The sequence below is a fragment of the Leucoraja erinacea genome, chromosome 36 (genome assembly GCF_028641065.1).
Source record: "Leucoraja erinacea ecotype New England chromosome 36, Leri_hhj_1, whole genome shotgun sequence".
Classification (NCBI taxonomy): domain Eukaryota; kingdom Metazoa; phylum Chordata; class Chondrichthyes; order Rajiformes; family Rajidae; genus Leucoraja; species Leucoraja erinaceus.
Genome location: NC_073412.1, coordinates 12,116,302 through 12,139,137, shown reverse-complemented (window position 1 = coordinate 12,139,137; position 22,836 = coordinate 12,116,302). Strand labels below are relative to the sequence as shown.

The window sequence follows — 22,836 nt, the reverse complement described above, 5'->3', positions numbered from 1 at the left end:
GGAATAACATTTTCACCCAGTGAGTTGTGATTCTGTGGAATTCTTTGCCACAAAAGGCAGTGGAGGCCAATTCGCTGGATGTATTCCAGAGAGAGTTGGATTTAGCTCTTTGGTCTAACGGAATCAAGGGATATGGAGAGAAGGCAGGAGATCAGCCATGATCTTGTGGCGGTGCTGGCTCGAAGGGCTGAATGGCCCATACCTGCACCTATGTTTCTATTATAAACAAGCAGTCTAGCATCAGAGCCCCTGGGAATCAGATGCAAAATAAGCCCTCTAGTCATTAACCAAACCTTTCCTGTTTCCACTTGGATTCCATGGGATTTTACTATCTGATCAGTCTGTCCCATGGAGGTTTTTTCCAATGCCTTGCTTGAATCAGTGTGGCCTACATCAACAGGCTGGCCTTGTCGGCCATCCGCCAAATGGCCTCGATAGATCATTCCCTACTCAAACGTGGCCTTCCCTAAACATGTCCACAACCTTTCCTCAGGAAATCCAAAGTCTCGGTCACCTGAAGAAGGCACTGATGAAGGTGAACGTGAAAATATGAAGTCCTGACCCGAAACGCCACCTATCCATGTTCTCCAGAGATGCTGCCAGACCTGCTGAGTTACTCCAGCATGTTGTGTCTTCCAGAGCGAAATTCAACAGTTCATCTAAAAAGTGCAAGCTGATGAAAGAATGGGTCGACTGGGCTTGTATTCACTGGAATTTAGAAGGATGAGAGGATATCTTATAGAAACATATAAAATTCTTAAAGGATTGGACAGGGTAGATGTAGGAAAAATGTTGGGGGAGTCCAGAACCACAGTTTAAGAATAAGGGGTAGGCCATTTAGGACTGAGATGAGGAAACACTTTTTTACACAGTGAAGTGTGAATCTGTGGAATTCTCTGCCACAGAAGGCAGTTGAGGCCAATTCACTGGATATTTTCAAGAGAGAGTTAGACTTAGCTCTTAGGGCTAAAGGAATCGAGGGATATGGGGAAAAAGCAGGAACGGGATACTGACTGGATGATCAGGTATGATCATATTGAATGGCGATGCTGGCTCGAAGGGCCGAATGGCCTACTCCTGCACCTATTGTCTATGTTTCTACTGTATGTGGTGAAGCTTCTGCCTGTGTGCGTGTGTGTGTGTGTGTGTGTGTGTGTGTGTGTGTGTGTGGGTGTGTGTGTGTGTGTGTGCGTGTGTGTGTGCGTGTGTGTGTGTGTGCGTGGGTCCTGAGGAGAGGGTTGCGGCCGCTGCTAGCATCAACAAGCTCAGCTCACGTTCCAATAGTGAAACAGATCCTCAGCTCATTCTAGGACAGGTACAAACTTGCCTGTATCACACCCAGTCACTGAACAACAGCATGGAAGCGATTGCGTCAAACTGTCGACACCAGGAGTAGTAGGAGGAAGCCCGAGTCACATTCTGCCTGCCCCTGTTCCGCAGTGACAAGCTCTCTGATCGTACCATGTAGAGTTAGTTGTGGGGTGAAGAGCATTCTCACACCTCCTGCCCTCGCCAATGTTTCAGTTTAGTATCGTTTAGATCAAAGGTACAGCGCAGAAACAGGCCCTTCGGCCAACTGAGTCAGCGACGACCAGCGATCCCTGCACACTAACACTATCCTACACACACACACACACACACACACACACACTAACACTATCCTACACACACTCTCTCACATATACACACACACACTAACACTATCCTACACACACACCCACACTAACACTAACACTAACACTATCCAACACACACACACACACACACACACACACGGGACAATTCTTTCACAATTTTACCAAGTCAAATGATCTACAAATCTGTACGTCTTTGGAGTGTGGGAGGAAACCGGAGATCCCGGATAAAACCCACGCAGGTCACGGGGAGAACATACAAACTCCGTACAGACAGCACCCGCAGTCAGGATGGAAGCCGGGTCTCTGGCACTTCATTCTTTAACCGCAAAGAATGGGCAAGGTCAGGATGGAGTGGATGCGGAGAGGATGTTTCCACTAGTGGGAGAGTCCAGTACCAGAGGTCATAGCCTCCGAATTAAAGAATGGTCCTTTAGGATTTATTTAGTCAGAGGGTGGTGAATCTGTGGAATTAATTGCCACAGGTGGCTATGGAGGCCAAGCCAATGGATATTTTTAAGGCAGAGATAGATAGATTCTTGATTAGATGGGTGTCAGAGGTTACGGGGAGAAGGCAGGAGAATGGGGTTAGAAGGGAGAGATCGATCAGACATGATTGAATGGCGGAGTAGACTTGATGGGCCGAATGGCCTAATTCTGCTCCTAACACCTATGAACTAATGAAACACCTCGGCTGAGCGATTGTGTGTGTCCATGTTGACTGCACAGAGGAAAGAATCACACGTTAACCAAATGCCAGTCCTCACCTCGTGTCTTTCACCAGAAGGTTTTTGATGAAATCCATCGCCAGTTCACTCGTGTGACTGAAGAATTCTTCATCAAATTCGTAGTTCATTGCGGAGATGTTGGCGAGGGTTTCCTGCTTGGTTTCTCCAAGGAAGGGGGAAGCTCCGCTCAACCTGCCCCACAGTGACAAACAAAACTGTTGTAGAAACCTGCAGCATCCTCACCCAAAACCCCAACACATCACATCCTCACCCTGATCCCAATGTCACAAACATATATAGTCATAGAGTGATACAGTGTGTAAACAGGCCCTTCGGCCCAACATGTCCCAGCTGCACTAGTCCCACCTGCCTGCGCTTGGTCCATATCCCTCCAAACCTGTCCTGTCCATGTACCTGTCTAACTGGTTCTTAAATGTTGGGATAGTCCCTGCCTCAACTACCTCCTCTGACAGCTCGTTCCATACACCCACCACCCTTTGTGTGGAAAAGTTACCCAAATTCCTATTAAATCCTTTCCCCTTCACCTTGAACCTATGTCCTCTGGTCCTCGATTCCCCTACTGTGGGGAAAAGAGACTGTGCATCTACCCAATCTATTCCTCTCACAATTTTATACACCATTATAAGATTCTGATATGTGGTTTAGATGTGGGAATTTTGGACATGTTTCCAGGATAAAAGAAAGCGTTTATGTTCAGCGTCCTTGAAGTGTTTATTATATTTAGATCGAGGTGAGGTGAGGATCGGACATCAACTGCAATTCAAATAATATGATAAAAAAAATACTTACAGAATGTAGGTGATCACACCTATGCTCCTGAAAAACACAAAGGTCACTCTTACTATTTGATGAGCAGAGAAAGGACTGATCAATTTGTTATTTTGAGAATTACACATGAGAAACAGGCACTTTGGCCCACCAAGCCACACCATCCACCAATCCCTGTACACGAGCACTATCCTGCACGCTAGGGACAATTTACCGCCTTTAACTAAGCCAATTAACCTACGTCTTTGGAGTGTGAGTGGAAACCGGAGCAGCCGGGCAAAACCCACACGGTCACGGGGAGAGGGTACAAGCTCCGTACAGACACAGCCGTAGTCAGGATTGAACCCGTGTCTCTGGGGCTGTGAGGCAGCAACTCTACCGCTGCGCCACCGTGCCACCCCAAATGCTAAGGACGTTTTAAGTTTCTCAACCAGAGTTGGAAGTTAAAGACATTCCCATTCACCTTTAGCGGTCGATACTCACCACATATCTGCTGGCAGCCCGAGAGGTTCATAATTCACTATTTCTGGAGCTGGAATGTAGACACACACCAGACAAAAAATCAAAAATATGAAGCAACATGAATGGTATCACTTACTACAGCTGTTATATTTGAGACTGAGATGGATGACATTTCGGGTCGAGACCCTTCTTCAGGCTGGAGTCTGAAGAAGGGTCTCGACCCAAAACGTCACCCATTCCTTCTCTCCAGAGACGCTATCTGTCCCACTGAGTTAGTCCAGCATTTTGTGTCTATCTTCGATTTAGACCAGCATCTGCAGTTCCTTCCTACACAATGCATTTTCTGATATACCGTTCTATTTAACGTCATATCTTCCCTGAAAGACATGTGATTTGATAATATACCTAACCTGGAACTGAAATAATGAAAACTTATACCTACCAACAAACTCAGGCGTCCCAAATATGTTTTTAAATTCAACTCCGTCTTCAATTTTGTGAGCAAGGCCAAAGTCTATCAGTTTGATGTGTGGCACAGGTATCTTGTCAAGGAGCATTATATTTTCAGGCTGAAAAGAGAGAGATTTCAGAAGATGAACGGTAAACTGAGCCGCAAGGACAAAACACAATTTAATCACAAACCCTCAGCTTGAGGAAGTGCTGACATTCGACAGGAATGTGCACTATTTAGAGTCCCAGAAATTATCAACAACTCATACTAGAAACATAGAAACATAGAAACATAGAAAATAGGTGCAGGAGTAGGCCATTCGGCCCTTCGAGCCTGCACCGCCATTCAATATGATCATGGCTGATCATCCAACTCAGTATCCTGTACCTGCCTTCTCTCCATACCCCCTGATCCCTTTAGCCACAAGGGCCACATCTAACTCCCTCTTAAATATAGCCAATGAACTGGCCTCAACGACCTTCTGCGGGAGAGAATTCCAGAGATTCACCACTCTCTGTGTGAAAAAAGTTTTCCTCATCTCGGTCCTAAAAGATTTCCCCCTTATCCTTAAACTATGACCCCTTGTTCTGGACTTCCCCAACATCGGGAACAATCTTCCTGCATCTAGCCTGTCCAACCCCTTAAGAATTTTGTAAGTTTCTATAAGATCCCCCCTCAATCTTCTAAATTCTAGCGTGTACAAACCGAGTCTATCCAGTCTTTCTTCATATGAAAGTCCTGACATCCCAGGAATCAGTCTGGTGAACCTTCTCTGTACTCCCTCTATGGCAAGAATGTCTTTCCTCAGATTAGGAGACCAAAACTGTATGCAATACTCCAGGTGTGGTCTCACCAAGACCCTGTACAACTGCAGTAGAACCTCCCTGCTCCTACACTCAAATACTGAAGTGTAAAGTCACCTGTATTGTGTACGGGAGGGAGGTCCACGTGGGATTAGGATACATTTACCTCTTTAATTCTGCTTTCATGCAACTTATAATAAAGAACCTTAGAGACATTTTCTCGAGTACATACGTTCATCAATGGTTGGCCCATTGCGGGCAGGATGTGGAGGCTTTGAAAGACCGTAGAGGATGATTACCAGAATGCTGCCTGGATTAATGGCCATCAGCTACAGGGGGAGATTAGTTTCAGAGATACTGCGCGGAAACAGGCCCTTCGGCCCATCGGGCCCATGCCGACCAGCGATCCCCGCACATTAACACTATCCTACACCCACTAGGGACAATTTTTACATTTACCAAGCCAATGAACCTACAAACCCATACGTCTTTGGAGTGTGGGAGGAAGACCTTGGATAAAAAACCCACGCAGGTCACGGGGAGAACGTACAAACTCCGTACAGACAGCATCCAGAGTCGGGATCGAACCCGGGTCTCCGGCGCTGCATTCGCTGTAAGGCAGCGACTCTATCGCTGCGCCACCGTGACCGTTAGATAGACTTGGATTGTTTTCTCTAGAGTGGATGAGCGGAGACCCAAGACAGTAAATTATGAGAAGCATAGATGTGGTAGACAGTCAGAACATTCAAGGATTGAAATATCAAACACTAGAGAGGGAAAAGTTGAAAGGAGATGTACGGGGTAAGTTTAATTTGTTTACAGAGTGTCTGGATTGTGCTGTCGGAGGTCGTGGTGGAAGCTGATACTACACTGGGCATTAAGGAGACTATTGGGTAAACACATGGATTTGTAATGAATGGAGGGCGATGGATTATGTGCAGGCCATTAAAGGTTGGTCTTAGCATCATGTTAGGCACGGACATTGTGGTCCGGAGATCCTGTTCCCTCTGCTCTACTGTTCTACATTCCAATGGTATTACTTCATATTTCCTTATGATGAGGTAGGAGGCCATTCGGCCCACTTGGTCTATGCTAGTTCTCAGGGCACTCTCATCTCTGTTATTCCCCCACATTTCCATATGACCTCAAAAAGAGCACCCAGTGTCCCTCTGTCCACTGGCACGACAAGTAAATACAGTGGCCAGAGAGCCAAGCACCCAGTGTATCTGTGGAGTAACTCAGCGGGACAGGCAGCATCTCCGGAGGGAAGGAAGGGGTGACGTTTTGTGTTGAGACCCTTCTTCAGACGTGCGTGTTCTTTAAATAGTGCCATGAGATTATAAACAGTCAGATGAAGTCTCAATCTAAAACTTTATCCCAAGGGCAACCTCCCCTAGTGTAGCACTGCCTTAGAGTCTAGAATACATACTTGTTTTGCACTGAGCTTCAGCTGGGAGTGGGACTAATGAGTGTTCCCTGCGAGCTAGAATAGACCTAATGGGTTGAATGACCTCCTTCTGTGTCATAAGGGAGTAAATATATGATATTTGGAGTGGCTTCGGGAGTAAACTTACAGCAGCTTAGAGAGTAAATAGCTTATATTTACTAGAGCACCTTGGTGGGTGGCATGGTGGCTCAGCGGTAGAGTTGCTGCCTTACAGCTCCAGAGACCCGAGTTCGATCCTGACTACGGGTGCTGTCTGTATGGAGTTTGCACGTGACCAACGTGGGTTTATATCCGGGTGCTCCGGTTTTCTCCCACACTCCAGACATACAGATCTGTTGGTTAATGGGCTTGGTGTAAATGTAAATAGTCCCTAGTGTGTGTCATAGAAACATAGAAATTAGGTGCAGGAGTAGGCCATTCGGCCCTTCGAGCCTGCACCGCCATTTAATATGATCATGGCTGATCATCCAACTCAGTATCCCGTACCTGCCTTTTCTCCATACCCTCTGATCCCCTTGGCCACAGTCTGTCGGATAGGGATCGCTGGTCGGCACGGATTCGATGACCCAAAGGGCATGTTTCAGCGCTGTATCTCTACACTAAACTAACGCACTGCTAAAACTGCCTTGGATAAAATAGTTTGCTGAAGATTATGGGTTGGGAACAATAAGAAGAAGAGACAACACATGAAAATATTAAAAGTTATCAAGGATAATATTGATCGATCAATAATGGATCCTACCTTGAGGTCGAAGTGTGCAATGTTCTTGGAATGGAGATAGTTCACACCATCCAGGATTTGTTTAATAAAAGCTGTTGCTTCCTCTTCACTCAAAGACTCTTTCTGCGCCAGGAAGTCAAAGAGTTCCCCTCCAGAGACCCTGAAAACAGAATCAATCACTGTTATAGTGAGTGTTAGACAAGGATCCATCGACTGCTACTAGTACCTTGTGTCACCACTTCTGAAGAGTCCACTGGAAGTTGGACAATTCATACTGGACAATTTTTACATTTTTCAAGCCAATTAATTAATCTAATCATTAATTGTGAAGATGATTGTGTTCTTCACACAAAGAAGCACCAATTAGTTTAGTTTAGTTTAGAGATACCACGCAGTAACAGGCCCTTTGGCCCACCGAGTCTGCGCCAACAACAATCCCCGTACACTAACGCTATCCTGCACACACTAGGGACAATTTACAATTATACCGAAATCAATTAACCTACAGATCTGCACGTCTTTGGAGTGTGGGAGGAAACTGGAGAACCCGGAGGAAATCCACGTAGGTCACGGGGAGAACGTGCAAACTCCGTGCAGGCAGCACCCGTAGTCAAGATCGAACCCGGGTATCTGGCGCTGTGAGGCAGCAACTCTACCGCTGCACCACCGTGCCACCTCATGCATTAGCATGTCCAGTGTGGCCAACACACTGACAATGGAGACCGTCTCCACCTCTCCAGCAACAATCGTGTATTGCAGCAACGTCGGAGATGGCGTCTTTTTTCAGATCGGAGACGAGGAAACACTTTTTCTCACAGAGAGAGGTGAGTCTGTGGAATTCTCTGCCTCAGGGGGCGGTGGAGGCCGGTTCTCTGGATGCTTTCAAGAGAGAGCTAGATTGGGCTCTTAAAAATAGCGGAGTCAGGGGATATGGGGAGAAGGCAGGAACGGGGTACTGACTGGGGATGATCAGATGATCACATTGAATGGTGGTGCTGGCTCAAAGGGCCGAATGGCCTACTCCTGCATCTATTGTCTATTGTCTATTTTGGCTGAGGCATTCAGTCAAGATCCTTTCTTCTCTCAATGCCACATGTCAGATATCTCCGAGACATTATTCCCAAAGAGATAAAGTTGAGCTCCCTCTCCGACCATTATTCCTCTGTCAATGTCCCAAAGAATCAGCTTGCTTGGTCATTACCACATTACTGCTAATGGAGACACAAGGAACCCACAATAGGCAATAGGTGCAGGAGTAGGCCATTCGGCCCTTCGAGCCAGCACCGCCATTCACTGGCTGATCATCCCCAATCAGTATCACATTCCTGCCTTCTCTGGAAACACTCAATAGGTCTAGCATCAACTGCAAGACACACACGCATACAAACATACATAAAAACACACACACACACACACACACACACACACGTACATACACACACACACACACACACACACACACACACACACACACACACACACACACACACACACACATATACAACACACACACACACACACACACACACACACACACACACACACACACACAAACACACACACACACACAGACACACACACATATACACACGCATACACACACACACACACACACACACACACACACACACACACACACACACACACACACACACACAGACACACACACAGACACACACACACAGACACACACACACACAGACACACACACACACACACAGACACACACACACACACACACACGCACAATAAATTCTTCTGGTCAATGACCATTTTATTATTTGCAAGTAGGATGACAGAATGTTCCCAAAGTAAACACCACACAACAATGATAGAATCCACAAGGGGGCGCAATGATTTTAAATGGATAATACATGTCAACTAGGTACAAGTTCTCGGAGCAGAATTAGGCCATTCGGCCCATCAAGTCTACTCTGCCCTTCAATCTTGCCTGATCTACCACTCCCTCTCACCCCCATTTTCCTGGTTTCTCCCTATATCCCCCGACACCCTTAAGGGCCTGTCCTACTTACGTGATTTTTTTCGGCAACTTGCTGGCACCCGTCAATGCTGTTCTACCACGCAGGTTAGCACCGACAATGTTTCCAGATTTTTTTAGTTTAGTTTTTAGAGATACAGCACGAAAACAGGCCCTTCAGCCCACCGAGTCCATGCTGATCAACAACCCCTGCAGACTAATACAATCCAATACCCCTCGGGACAATTTACAATTTTACCAAAGGCAATTAATCTACAAATCTGTACATTTAATTTTTTATTTTATATTAGAGATACAGCGTGGAAACAGGCCCTTTGGCCCAACGAGTCCACACCAACCAGCGATCCCCGCACACTAACTATTGTCTAAATGGTGGCCGACTAGGAAAAGGGGAGATGCAGCGAGACCTGGGTGTCATAGTACACCAGTCATTGAAAGTAGGCATGCAGGTGCAGCAGGCAGTGAAGAAAGCGAATGGTATGTTAGCTTTCATAGCAAAACGATTTGAATATAGGAGCAGGGAGGTTCTACTGCAGTTGTACAGGGTCTTGGTGAGACTACACCTGGAGTATTGCGTACAGTTTTGGTCTCCAAATCTGAGGAAGGACATTATTGCCATAGAGGGAGTGCTGAGAAGGTTCACCAGACTGATTCCTGGGATGTCAGGACTGTCTTATGAAGAAAGACTGGATAGACTTGGTTTATACTCTCTAGAATTTAGGAGATTGAGAGGGGATCTTATAGAAACTTACAAAATTGTTAAGGGGTCGGACAGGCTAGATGCAGGAAGATTGCTCCCGATGTTGGGGAAGTCCAGGACAAGGGGTCACAGCTTAAGGATAAGGGGGAAATCCTTTAAAACCGAGATGAGAAGAACTTTTTTCATACAGAGAGTGGTGAATCTCTGGAACTCTCTGCCACAGAGGGTAGTCGAGGCCAGTTCATTGGCTATATTTAAGAGGGAGTTAGATGTGGCCCTTGTGGCTAAGGGGATCGGGGGTATGGAGAGAAGGCAGGTACGGGATACTGAGTTGGATGATCAGCCATGATCATATTGAATGGCGGTGCAGGCTCGAAGGGCCGAATGGCCTACTCCTGCACCTAATTTCTATGTTTCTATGTAACACTACTCGACACAGATTAGGGACAATTTAAACATACACCAAGCCAATTAACCTACAAACCTGTATATCTTTGGAGTGTGGGAGGGAAACCAAAGATCTTAGAGAAACCCCACGCGGTCACGGGGAGAACGTGCAAACTCCGTACAGACAGCAGACGTAGTCGTGATCGAACCTTGGTCTCCGGTGCTGCAAGTGCTGTAAGGCAGCAACTCTACCGCTGCACCACCATGGCCGTCCTAACATCTATGGAGTGTGGGAGGAAACCAGAGCTCCCGGAGAAAACCCACGCGGTCACGGGGAGAGCGTACAAACTCCGTACAGACAGCACCCGTAGTCAGGATCAAATCCGGGTCTCTGGCGCTGTGAGGCAGCAACTCTACCACTGCACCCCTATCCTGGTTATTTGCCGAATAATATTGCCAGATGCTTCAAATCAAACATCGAAGCAGAAAGTGGAAATGTTCAACAGGTCAGGAAGTTTCTTTTGAGAGGGAAACAGAGTTAATGTTCCAGTTCCTCAATGTTACACGCCATTCAAATCAACATCTGCACAACGCAACTGTCAGAGGCTGCAGGGAGAAGGCAGGAGAATGGGGTTAGGAAGGAGAGATAGATCAGCCATGATTGAATGGCGGAGTAGACTTGATGGGCCGAATGGCCTAATTCTACTCCTATCACATGATCTTATGAACCCTAGGCCACTTTCAGTCGACTTGCAGTGGGACTGAACGGCCTTCAGGCTCATCGCCCACGTAAGGGTCTCAAAATCCCCACTTCTCCAACATGGACAATCTTCTGGCATTTAATCTGTTTCATGCTTCAAGAATGTTTTATTGCCACATGTCCCAAACAACAATGACATTCTTACTTGCAGCAGCACAACAGTATATGTAAGCATAGTACTCTGTAAATGAGATGATACACTGAGTTCAACTCTTTGGGTCAGAACCCTTCTTCTGAGTGGAAGTGGAGGTTGGGGTGCGGGGGGGGGGGGGGGGGGGGGGGGGGGGGGATGTAGTGGAAGTGAGAAAAGGCCAGGACAAATCCAGTTTATTCCTCCCCCCACCTCTACTTCCTGTAGAAGGGTTCCGACCCGAAACGTCACCTATTCTTTTTATCCAGAGATGCCACCTGACCCGTTGAGATACTCCACAAACAGACACAAAATGCTGGAGTAACTCAGCGAGATATGCAGCATCTCTGGAGAGAGAGGAATGGGTGATGTTTCTGGTCGAGACCCTTCTTCAGACTCCAGCTTTTTGTGTCTATCTTCGTTATAAACCGGATGATCAACAAAAGGTGTTGGGAGGAAGGGGGAATGGAGTCATGGATCTTGCAGGAGTGAAGACCAAGGAAGAACTGGCAACGGTGCAAACAGGATTCCTCAGCCAAACGTGCCGCATAAAAGACAAAATGATGCGCAAATACCGAAGAACTAGAAAGGAGTGCGGGGAATGTCAGCAGGTCGGTTAATAACTGTGAATAGAGAAAGAAAGTTAATGCGTAGGAAGGAACTGCAGATGCTGCTTTACACCGAAGACAGACACAAAATGCTGGAGTAACTCTGCGGGACAGGCAGCATCTCTGGACCGGACAGGAGGAATGGGTGATGTTTCGGGTCAAGACCCTCAGTCTGAGGAGGTGTCAAGAGCCGAAATGTCACCCATTCCTTCTATCCACAAATGTTGCCTGTCCCGCCGAGTCAGAGCCCTGACCCACGGTGCGAGTTCATTCCAAGCGCTCGCCCGAGTTTAAAAAAAATCAAGCTCATGGTAAGCACGGAGAATGAACGTAGCGGGTACGTCGGAGCTCGGGGGTGTCTCTTAGCGCTAACGGCAGGTGCTCTGGAAGACTCGCTAACGGCAGGTAAGCACGGGAAGACTCGTGAGGAATTTTAAACATGATGAAAAATGTCCACGAGAGCCCCGAGTACCGACGAGTGGCCATTACCGTAAATCTCCGAGTTCGAATCAGGGCAAACTCGGGAGAGCTCTTGGAATGAACTCGTACCGTGGGACAGGGCTTTAACTCCAGCATTCTGTGTTGAAGAAAGTTAATGCTTCAGGCTGATGTCTTTCATTAGGAATTTTACAGCCAATGCTTTGTGTTGTTATATTGATGAAACCTTTTGGAAAATGCAAGATAATGACATATTTTAGCAAGAACTAAACAAAAAACGATAGCAATGAAAAATGTCTTAATTATAGTTTTACTGACATTGGTCCTAGATGGTTTGTTGCGAAACTAGTTGGAAAGAGCTTCGGTAAGATGGCTTCATTATTTGCAGCAGATGGAGTGACCTTTCCTCACAAAGGGAGAGCATTGCCTGTGTAGAAACACCCAGCTGTTTTGTTAGCGTGTTACCTTGGAGCAGGAGATGGTGACAAGGGTGAGCCACTAGCTGGCTTTGTCGTGTAAGAATAACAGATTTAATGACAGCACAGAAGGGGGTTGACCTGCGACGGCAACATTCACCACGACTAACGACTCGATGCCAAAGAGGTTTTAGACAAGAGATCTTTCTCGAGATGACGACCAGTGTTTACTGGGCTGTAACGCAAGCACAGGGCTGCATTGTGTATTGTCATTCCTCCTTTGTCAGCTGTGTTTAATGTCAAAGCAACTAGCACTCTGAGACTATGGGAACACAAGGCTTGTACTAACACACTTGGCAGCAAAAGAAACAAGTGATTCATTTTTCTCTCAACTTTCTCATTCTCTTACAGCTTTCCTAAAGCAGAATATACATTTGATTATGAATATGGCCAAAAGCCTAGGGCCATAAGGAGGTAAACCCAATCCCCCCATAAACAGGCCCCAAGTCTGCAACCCATCACTGAGCCACCAGACCCCGACACACTGCCCCTGTCAATCACAATCTATCTACAATCACATATTACAATCTTCAATTCATATTCCCACAGCAACATTTCTTATATTAACTATGATTCTCTTCAACTACCACAACCAGAGAGCAGTGCGGAACTGCTATCTACCTCATTGGTGACCCACGGACTATCTGTGATTGCACTTTGCTGCCTTTCCCTTGGACTAAATGTTATTCCCTTATCATGTCCCTCTACATTGTAAATGGCTCGATTGTAAACTTCAAATTCCTTGGAGTCAATCTCACCAACAGCATCTCCTGAACCACCCATATTGAAGCAACGAACAAGACAGCACACCAGCGCCTCGACATCCTTAGGTTCATGAACTTCGGCATGTCCCCTACAACTCTCACCAACTTCTACAGGTGCGCTGGGGAGAGCATCTTATCAAGATGCATCACAGATTGGTTTGGGAACAGCTCCATCCAAGACCGCAAGAAATTGCAGTGAATTGTGGACACAGCCCAGACCATCACACAAACCAACCTCCCTTCCATCGACCCCATCTACACCCCACGCTGCCTCGGCAAGGCCAGTAGCATCATCAAGGATGAGTCACACCCCGGTCACTCCCTCTTCTCTCCTCTCCCGTCAGGCAAGAGGTGTAGAAGTGTGAAAACACACACGTTCGGATTCAGGGACAGTTTCTTCCCAGCTGTTATCAGGCAACTGAACCAGCCTTCCACACCCAGAGAGCAGTCCTGAACTACTATCCACCACATCAGGGACCATTAGACTATCTTTGATCAGACTTTGCTTTACCAGGACTAAACATTATTCCCTTATCATGTATCACTGTACTGTAAATGGCTCGATTGTAATCAAGAGTCAAGTGTTTTATTGTCATATGTGCCGGGACGGGGCAATTAAATTCTTGCTTGCTGCAGCGCAACAGAATATGTGAATATGTGAACATGGTATATAATGGGGAGGGGTGGAGGGGGGGGGAAGAAAAAGTTCAATAAATAACAAATATAGTGCAAATAACAAATAATAATATAGTCTTTTGCAGTTCAGAGCTCATAGCTTATTTGTTGTGTTTAATAGCCTGATGGCTGTGGGGAAGAAGCTGTTCCTGAACCTGGGCGTTGCAGTCTTCATGCTCCTGTACCTTCTTCCTGATGGCAGTGGTGAGATAAGTGTGTGGCCAGGATGGTGTGGGTCCTTGATAATTTTGGCGGCCTTTTTGAGGCAGCGACTTCGATAGATCCCTTCGATGGTGGGGAGGTCAAAGTCGGTGATGGACTGAGCAGTGGTCACAACTTTTTGTAGTCTTTTCCACTCCTGGACATTCAAGTTGCCGAACCAGACCACGTGCAACCAGTCAGAATGCTCTCTACCGTGCACCTGTAGAGGTTTAGGAGAATCCTCTTCGACATGCCGAATCTCCGTAATCTTCTCAGGAAGTAGAGTTGCTGATGTGCCTTCTTCACACTTGCATCGGTGTGCTGGGTCCAGGAAAGATCATCTGATATATGCATAACCCAGGAATTTGAAGTTATTGATACTCTCCACCATCGTCCCGTTGATATAAACAGGATTGTGGGTCCTCATCCTTCCCCTACTAAAGTCAACAATCAGTTCCTTGGTGTCGAGAGCCAGGTTGTTGTGCTGTCACCATTTGGTCAGTTGGTCAATCTCACTTCTATACTCTGACTCGCCCCCGTCTGTGATTTTGCTTTGTAGGAGGTGATGGCATTCAAGCCCTGCCACAGTTGCCGTACATCCCTCTTCCTCCAGCTTGGAGCAGAAGTCCCTGTTGGCCTTTTTGATGGCCTTACCAAGGTTGTATCTGAACTTCTTATAGACCTCTGCATCTCCAGACCTGAATGCCCCGTGTCTGGACTTCAGAAGAGTGCGGATCTCATGGTTCATCCAAGGCTTCTGGTTAGGAAAACGCTCGGAAGGTTTTTGTTGGGATGCAGTCCTCCACACATTTCTTTATGAGGTCTGGAACGACTGTGGCATATTCATTCAGGTCCGTTGCCAAGTCCCTGAACATTCCCCAGTCTACACACATTTCTTTATGAGGTCTGGAACGACTGTGGCGTATTCATTCAGGTCCGTTGCCAAGTCCCTGAACATTCCCCAGTCTACAGACTCCAAGAGTGGCACAGCGGTAGAGTTGCTGCCTCACAGCACCAGAGACCCAGGTTCGATCCCGACTAAATAATTCCTCCAAGATATATTTTATGGACCACAATCCACTCCAATGGAAAATCCAGGTAACCAGCAGCAAACAGATATATAAATGCCGATGGCCCCATAAAATGTGGTTTTCAATTATGCTTGGCTGACTTCCCAAACGTGATTGAAGTTAGTAAGGTAAATATGACTGTTTTGGGTGGTGTGTTTTGAATTTACAATTCTCTAATCTAGGGTTATTAAAAGGAATCATTCAGAAATACTAAAGATTCTTTTAGAAAATAAAACACACTCAAAATGCTAAAATAACTTGGCCACAATCTTGTAGAGCCAGTTTCAGTTTCAGGAGAATGATATTTGGGCAATGGGTAAATAGACACTCAGGGATATTTATCGCTAGTGTAGGCCCAGAGTGCAGAGTATCGGATGGAGTGCACGGTGGCACAACTGTAGAGTTGCTGCCTTACACCGCCAGAGACCCGGGTTCGATCCTGACTACGGGTGCAGTCTGCATGGAGTTTGTATGTTCTCCTTGTGACCGCGTGGGTTTTCTCCGGGTGCTCTGGTTTCCTTCCCCGCTCCAAAGACCTGCAAGTTTGTAGGTTAATGGGCTTGGTATAAATGTAAATTGTCCCTAGTATGCAGGGCTGGTGTTTGTGTGCTGGGTGCGGACTTGGTGGGCCGAAGGGCCTGTTTCCACGCTGTATCTCTAAACTATGGGTGATGGGATATAGGGAGGTACAGTCATTGTTGGCAGGAAGCCAATGGATGATGATCTACCTGCTCTTATTAAACCTCACCCTCCCCCCCCCCCCCCCCCCCCAGCTCCCACATTGCACCTCTGGCATATTGCCTTGAAGTCCATCAGCGCAGACCAGGACTGGTTCCTTGTGGATAGACACTCTGCTGGAGTAATCCAGTGGGACAGGCATCATCACTGGAGGAGTTCCCCATGACGCCACCCATTCCCTCTCTCTAGAGATGCTGCCTGTCCCGCTGAATTACTCCAGCATTTTGTGTCTTCCTTCCATTTAAACCAGCATCTGCAGTTCCATCCCACACTGCTTCCTTGTGGGTCAGGTCTATACCGAGCGGTCATTCTACAATTGGCCTTTAGCCTCGATCCTTACTCTTAAGGGACTCAGAGCAGATAACGGGAATGTTCTCCAAGACTGTTTTAAACCCTCTCCAGCACACTGAATCCTCACGGCCCCTGGTCGAGGCTTCCTTAGTTTTAGGCACAGTCCGACCATTCACTCTTCACTCTACCCACCTTTAATATCTCAGTCTGATCGCAGCACGTCTCGTGCTCTCTGGATCTTGTCAGGTCTCTGGGATGTTGCTCCACCAGTCTCTTGCCGCATGGAGCAAAGGAGGCTGACACGTTACCTTATAGAGGTTTATTTAATCACGAGGGCAAAGATCAAAGGTTTCAAAGAAAGGTTTTGGCCTGAAACGTTGCCTATTTCCTTCGCTCCATAGATGCTGCCGCACCCGCTGAGTTTCGCCAGCACTTGTGTCTACCTTCAAAGGTTTCAAAGGTCTTTTATTGTCACATGCACCTCTAGGTACAGTAATATGCAGATTACCATACACCATATGAGAAAAAGCAACAAGACACATAAAAGTTAACCATCCACCACAGTGGATTCCCCACACTCCTCCCTGTGATGGAAGGCAACATAAGTCCAATCTTCTTCCTCTTTGAGGTGAACAGTCACAGTATTTTACCCCAGGATAGGAAGGGTCTATGTTGAATGTGGAAAGATTTAACAGAGACCTGAAGGAAACCTACCTATTCACACAGAGGATGGTGGGTATGTGGAACAAGCTGCCAGAGGAAGGTACCACAACAATATTTAAAAGACTGCTAAGATAGACACAAAACGCTGGAGTAACTCAGCGGGTCAGGCAACAGAATAGATGATGATTCGGGTCGAGACCCCTCTTGAGATTGAGAGTCAGGGGGGAGGGAAACTAGAGGTATGAAAAGATTCCGGACACATCGGAGCCAGCACCGATGGCCAAGGAAAGGTGGAGCCCACAATGGTCCATTGTTGGCTCATTGTTGACAGCTGAGTGGAATGGAAAGGTTCAGGAGGAATATGGACCAAACAAGGGCAAATGAGACTAGCTGGGGTGGACATGAGGCCAGCATGGAGTAGTTGGGCCGAAGAGCCTGTTCTGCGCTGTATCATTCTATGACTGTGATTCCCACCCCAAGGGCCTTTGATACTGTACTCGCTGGAGTTTAAAGGGTTGAGGGGGGAAACTTATTAAGACTTACCGAATAGTGAAAGGCCTTTGCTCTACAATGCAACACTGTTCATTCCCATTTGAAAATAATTAGGGCAAAACCGAGAGTTGGTTTAAAATGTCCGGCACGTCTTTTAGTCTCATTTATCTTTCGGATGAGACGGCAGTGAAGATCCAATCAGACCCCAGTTACAGGCAAGACAATAACATGCGTATCAAATGAGATCTGCATCAACACAGCAGGCTTGATGTTCGGAGGCTGTGATTATTGTTGGGATTCTGAGGAGAATGGTCAGATTGTGAATGGCTCTGTCTGTACTCACTCCACAGTCCACAATGCGTTCTCTGTCTCACAACCCCACGCACAGCAGCAACCGACCACCACTGTCACGGCTCACTAGACAACAGTGGTGCAGCAATGCATCCCCACCATTCAGAAATCCCAGGTGCAAAGGGATTTGCAAATGCTGCTGCAGGGTTCCCAAAAAGCTCATTTGCAGGTCGAATCGCTAGAAAGGAAGGCAAATGCAATGCCAGCATTTATTTCGAGAGGGCTAGAATATATTTTTAAAAAAGGGAAGTAATGCTGAGGCTCTATAAGGCACTGGTCAGACTGCATTTGGAGCATTGTGGTGAGCAGCTTTGAGCACAATATCTGAGGAGGGATGTGCTGGTGTTGTAGGTTTGCGAGAATGATCCCAGGCTTGAGTGGGTTAACATACGATGAGCGTTTGATGGCACTGGGCCTGTACTCGATGGAGTTTAAAGGAATGATGTGGTTGCGCAGCGGGACTGGAAACCGGAGCACCCGGAGAAAACCCACGCGGTCACGGGGAGAACGTACAAACTCCACACAGACAGCACCCACAGTCAGGATCAAACCCGGGTCTCTGGCGCTGTGAGGCAGCAACTCCACCGTGCTATTTCTCATTGCTTACACGGTAATACCAAGCAGTCCCGCCTCACCCTTCAGTCACTTACCTCAGTGGAATGCTTGTCGTATTTCTCCTTGTCGTATTTACGCCCTCCCTCGCGGCCTAACAGCTTGCGGCCTCTCCCGGAGTCGGGGCCCAGAGCTTCAGCAACGGGCACAGCGCAGACTTTCCATCGCGGAGGCTGGGATCCCTCGTCGAGGATCGCTGGAGAAGAGCTCCGACCGCCGGCCTGCGGCCTACAACATCGTGAAGCCTCGGTCTCTGGTAGGAAGCGGCCGATTCTGAACCTCCAAGCCACAGAGTGTCCGTCCGTCCTGATGTCGGAGTTTCCAGCATCCTGATGAGAGGGCCTGAACATTGGGCCTTCCGTAGCGGCGACTGCAGAGGGTTCATGGTCCCGACCACGGATAAACAGGAGGAGGCCCGACAAACTTATTGCCTTCCACCACAGTGAAGAATGTTGATCCCACTGTGGTGGATGTTCATGTTGTATTCTATTGTGTATTGTGCTCTTTTGATTGTATGGCCACATGCTAAGTCAAATTCCACTGCACCCTAATTGGTGCATGTGGCAATAAATGTGAACTTGAACTTGATTTCACCCGTGAATGTGAAGCAAACTTTTAAAGCTAAGATTGCCAGGTTCATAAGATCATATGATAGGAGCAGAATTAGGCCATTCGGCCCATCATGCCTACTTCGTCATTCAATCATGGCTGAGCCATCTTTCCCTCCTAACCCTCTCCTCCCCATAACCTCTGACACCCGTACTAATCAAGAATTTATCTATCTCTGCTTTGAAAATATCCATTGACTTGGCCTCCACAGCCTTCTGTTGCAATGAATTCCACAGATTCACCACCCTCTCATTACATACATTCCTCCTCATCTCCTTAAAAAGAACATCCTTTAATTCCGAGGCTATGGCCTCTAGTCCTAGACTCTCCCACTAGTGGAAACATCCTCTCCGCATCCACTCTATCCAAGCCTTTCACAATTCTGTCCGTTTCAATGAGGATCCCCCCTCATTTTTCTAAACTCCAGCGAGTACAGGCCCAGCGCCGACAAACATCCATCGTAGATTAACCCACTCATTCCTGGGATCATTCTTGCAAACCTCCTCTGGACCCTCTCCACAGTCAGCGCATCCTTCCTCAGATATGGGGCCCAAAACTGCTCACAATATTCCAAAGGACAGGTTCTTGATTAATAAGGGTCAAAAAGGTTACAGGGAAATGGCGGAAGAATTGAGAGGAAGAAATAGATCAGCCATCGTCGAATGCACGAGCAGACTCGATGGGCCGAATAGCCTGATTCTGTCCCTATCTCCTATGATGCCACTGCAGTAAGCTCAAGGGACAGCTCGTCAGGTTCCCTCTGATCACGTCCCCTCCCTACACCCCGTCTGTGTTGAACAAAATTGGAAGGAAGCACCGCATCCTGTTTACTGTATTAAGTTAAACTTCCTTCATCATTTCCTTTTTTAACCACAAAAGTTTCAGCCAAAGATCCTATAGCGAGCAAGATGGTCCCCTCGACGAAAAAGGCGTTGTACGGCCATGGGCAGATTCATGGGTAATTTTCAACCCCATTTCCGTAACCGGCTTCCATCTCCGCACCAAAGATCCCGTAGGATAATAGTGCGGAGACGGAAGCCGGTTACGGAAACATCCTCGTAAAAATAAAAGTTATTTGGTAAAAATCTTCTCCTCATTTTCAGAATTTTAATTTATTAACACAAACTGTTCCCCCGCAACGTTGATTACACTGCGAGTCGGGTCGGGTGCGGTTACTAAAATGGATGAAAAAAAGGCCCACGTTCCGTTCCGTTGCGTACTACACATCAGCCCATTAAGCAGGAATGGTCCATCTTGCTCCGCTATAGGATCTTTGGTTTCAGCCTCTCTCCTGTCGTGTGTTTGCGGGGACTCCCCCGGTGGTCTCCCAACCTTCAGCCTCCATAATCCTCACTGTCCAATCGGCCATTGCTCTATGCAGCTCCACACCACTGCCAACTTGGTTTGTTGTACATTGTCACATGTACCGAGGTACAGCAAGAGGTTTATTTGCACTCACTCCACCCCGTCAAATCAAATTCGTACTTTAAACGAGTACAATCATGCCATAAACAAACGCAAGGAGAAAAATACCAGGGTGCGGAATATAGTCATAGACTGATACAGCCTGGAAACAGGCCCTTCGGCCCAACTTGCCCACACCGGCCAACATGTCCCAGCTACACTAGTCCCACCTGCCTGCGCTTGGTCCATATCCCTCCAAACCTGACCAATCCATGTACCTGTCTAACTGTTTCTTATACATTGGGATAGTCCCAGCCTCAACTACCTCCTCTGGCAGCTCATTCCACACACCCACCACCCTTTGTGTGAAAAGGTTACCCCTCAGATTCCTATTAAATCTTTTCCCCTTCAACTTGAACCTATGTCCTCTGGTCCTTGATTCACCTATAGTGTTATAATATCATAGTGTCGCAGATCAGCTATGATTGAATGGCGTGATTGATGGGCCGAATGGCCTAATTCTGCTCCTATAACTCACAAACGTATGAAGTAACTACCAGATTTTACCCAATAACCTGAAGCACGCAGCATTCAGGGACAAAACCTCAGCTTCCCTTTCTGGGTGGCAGTGTTTAGGATGCTGCAGTGAATTCAAGAATTCCAGATAGCCCGTGCACATCTGGACCAGCCAGTCCTGATGCAAGGTCATCCATCTTTATTCAGTTTGGCTTTCCCCACAGATGCTGCCCGATCTGTTGGGTATTACCGGAATTCTCTTTTGATTCCTTTTTCCAGCAATGGTCTGCTTCTCCAGGTCCCATTGTTCATTTTTATACTCTAATGCCCTCACTCATCGATTGACTGGTCAGCACCAAAAACGTTCATCCACATTGTTTACTCTTGTTTACAGAGAAAAACTGCAAGGTTTGCAATGAGGTAGGTTGGAAGATCGGGACTACACCCTAGCTTTTGGGAGGACCATTCAGAAATCTGATACAGATGGAAGAAGCTGGAATCTGGATTCTGGTGATACGAGCTTTCAAGGCTTTGTATGGGGTGGAAGATTGCAACCTTCACGTGGTCTGCCCTGTTTCGACTAATGCAATCAACTCGACGTGCACAAACGGAAGATCAAATAGAACAAGTTGTCCTACAACTTTAGGCTGTGCACGCCACACGAAAGAAGAAGAAGCTTTTGTATCTTATCGTGAGCAATTTTCCCCTCGTTTATAACTGTATTTGTCACCCCTTCAGCCAAATCCAATAATACGTAGCAAATTTCCCAGACTGTCGGATGTTAAGTCTTTTAATAGCAAAGTACTCATTTTGTTTTCTTTCACACGCTACACAAAGGTAGATACATTTCTGTACATCGACACAACAAACTGATGTAACTCAGCGGGACAGGTAGCATCTCTGGAGAGAAGGAACAGGTGACGCTTCGGGTCAAGATTCATATTCAGATGACCCAAATGACCGGAAACATCACCCATTCCTTCTCTCCAGAGACCCTATCCTGCCTGTCCTGCTGAGTTACTCCAGCTTTTTGTGTCTATCTTCGGTTTAAACTAACATCTGCACCTCATTCCTGTACATTTTTGTATAATACCTCAGTATTTCTCTCAGTACTGGCATAATATTGTTATCTAGGAATTCAACATTCTTCAGCAGTTTATTGACGTATTGTAATATTTTATAACCACTCCCTTGTTATTGATCGATAACCACAGTGTATTACTGTGTACGGGCATCCTGTGTGAGAGGTATCAAAGGCGAGTCACTGTAGGCTGATGTGATTCACAATGGCAACAGCAAGGTAAATAATGCTGAGATTAGTTACAGTCAAAGTACATCTGCAGAGATGCGAATCTTTAACGCCACTCAAGACAGCTCGCAAAGGGGAGAGACGGGACGGGACCTGCGTGGCAGGTAATAGGTGGACACGGACCAGGGTAACAAATGACAAGCCTTCCCAATCAAAAGCCACACTGATCCATGTGCTGGTAGACAAAAGTGCTGGAGAAACTCAGCAGGTGCAGCAGCATCTATGGAGCGAAGGAAATAGGCAACGTTTCGGGCCGAAACCCTTATTCAGACTGATCCCTGTGCTAACAGGACAACAGTGACTCAGTGCTGGACAACATGGATAGGTGACGTTTCGGGTTGAGACTTATTGTGGAGTCCTGGCCTGAAACGTCACCTAACCACGTTCTCCAGAGACGCTGCCTGACTTGCTGAGCTTACTTTAGTTTATAGATACAACACAGAAACTCGGCACACCAAGTCCACGCCGACCAGCGATCCCCACCAACTAACACTATCCTACACACACTAGGGACCATTTATAGCTACCCCAAGCCAATGAACCTACAAAACTGTACCTCTTTGGAGTGTAGGAGGAAATCCCGGAGAAAACCCATGTGACCATGAGGA

The 22,836-nt window shown here is 46.9% G+C and overlaps 1 protein-coding gene across 3 annotated transcripts in view; it reads right to left on the bottom strand.

Annotated features, from left to right (window-relative positions):
- The window catches only part of LOC129713570 (death-associated protein kinase 2-like), a 129,261-nt gene that overhangs the window by 29,386 nt on the left and 77,039 nt on the right, over nt 1-22,836 (bottom strand). For all 3 annotated transcript variants that reach the window (XM_055662720.1, XM_055662719.1, XM_055662722.1), the window contains exons 4-8: nt 7,057-7,195; nt 4,056-4,182; nt 3,635-3,683; nt 3,173-3,199; nt 2,402-2,554 (exon numbers count right to left, since the gene is read on the bottom strand). In XM_055662720.1, the coding sequence (XP_055518695.1) occupies nt 2,402-2,554; nt 3,173-3,199; nt 3,635-3,683; nt 4,056-4,182; nt 7,057-7,195 (495 nt within the window). The remainder of the gene's footprint in view (nt 1-2,401; nt 2,555-3,172; nt 3,200-3,634; nt 3,684-4,055; nt 4,183-7,056; nt 7,196-22,836) is intronic.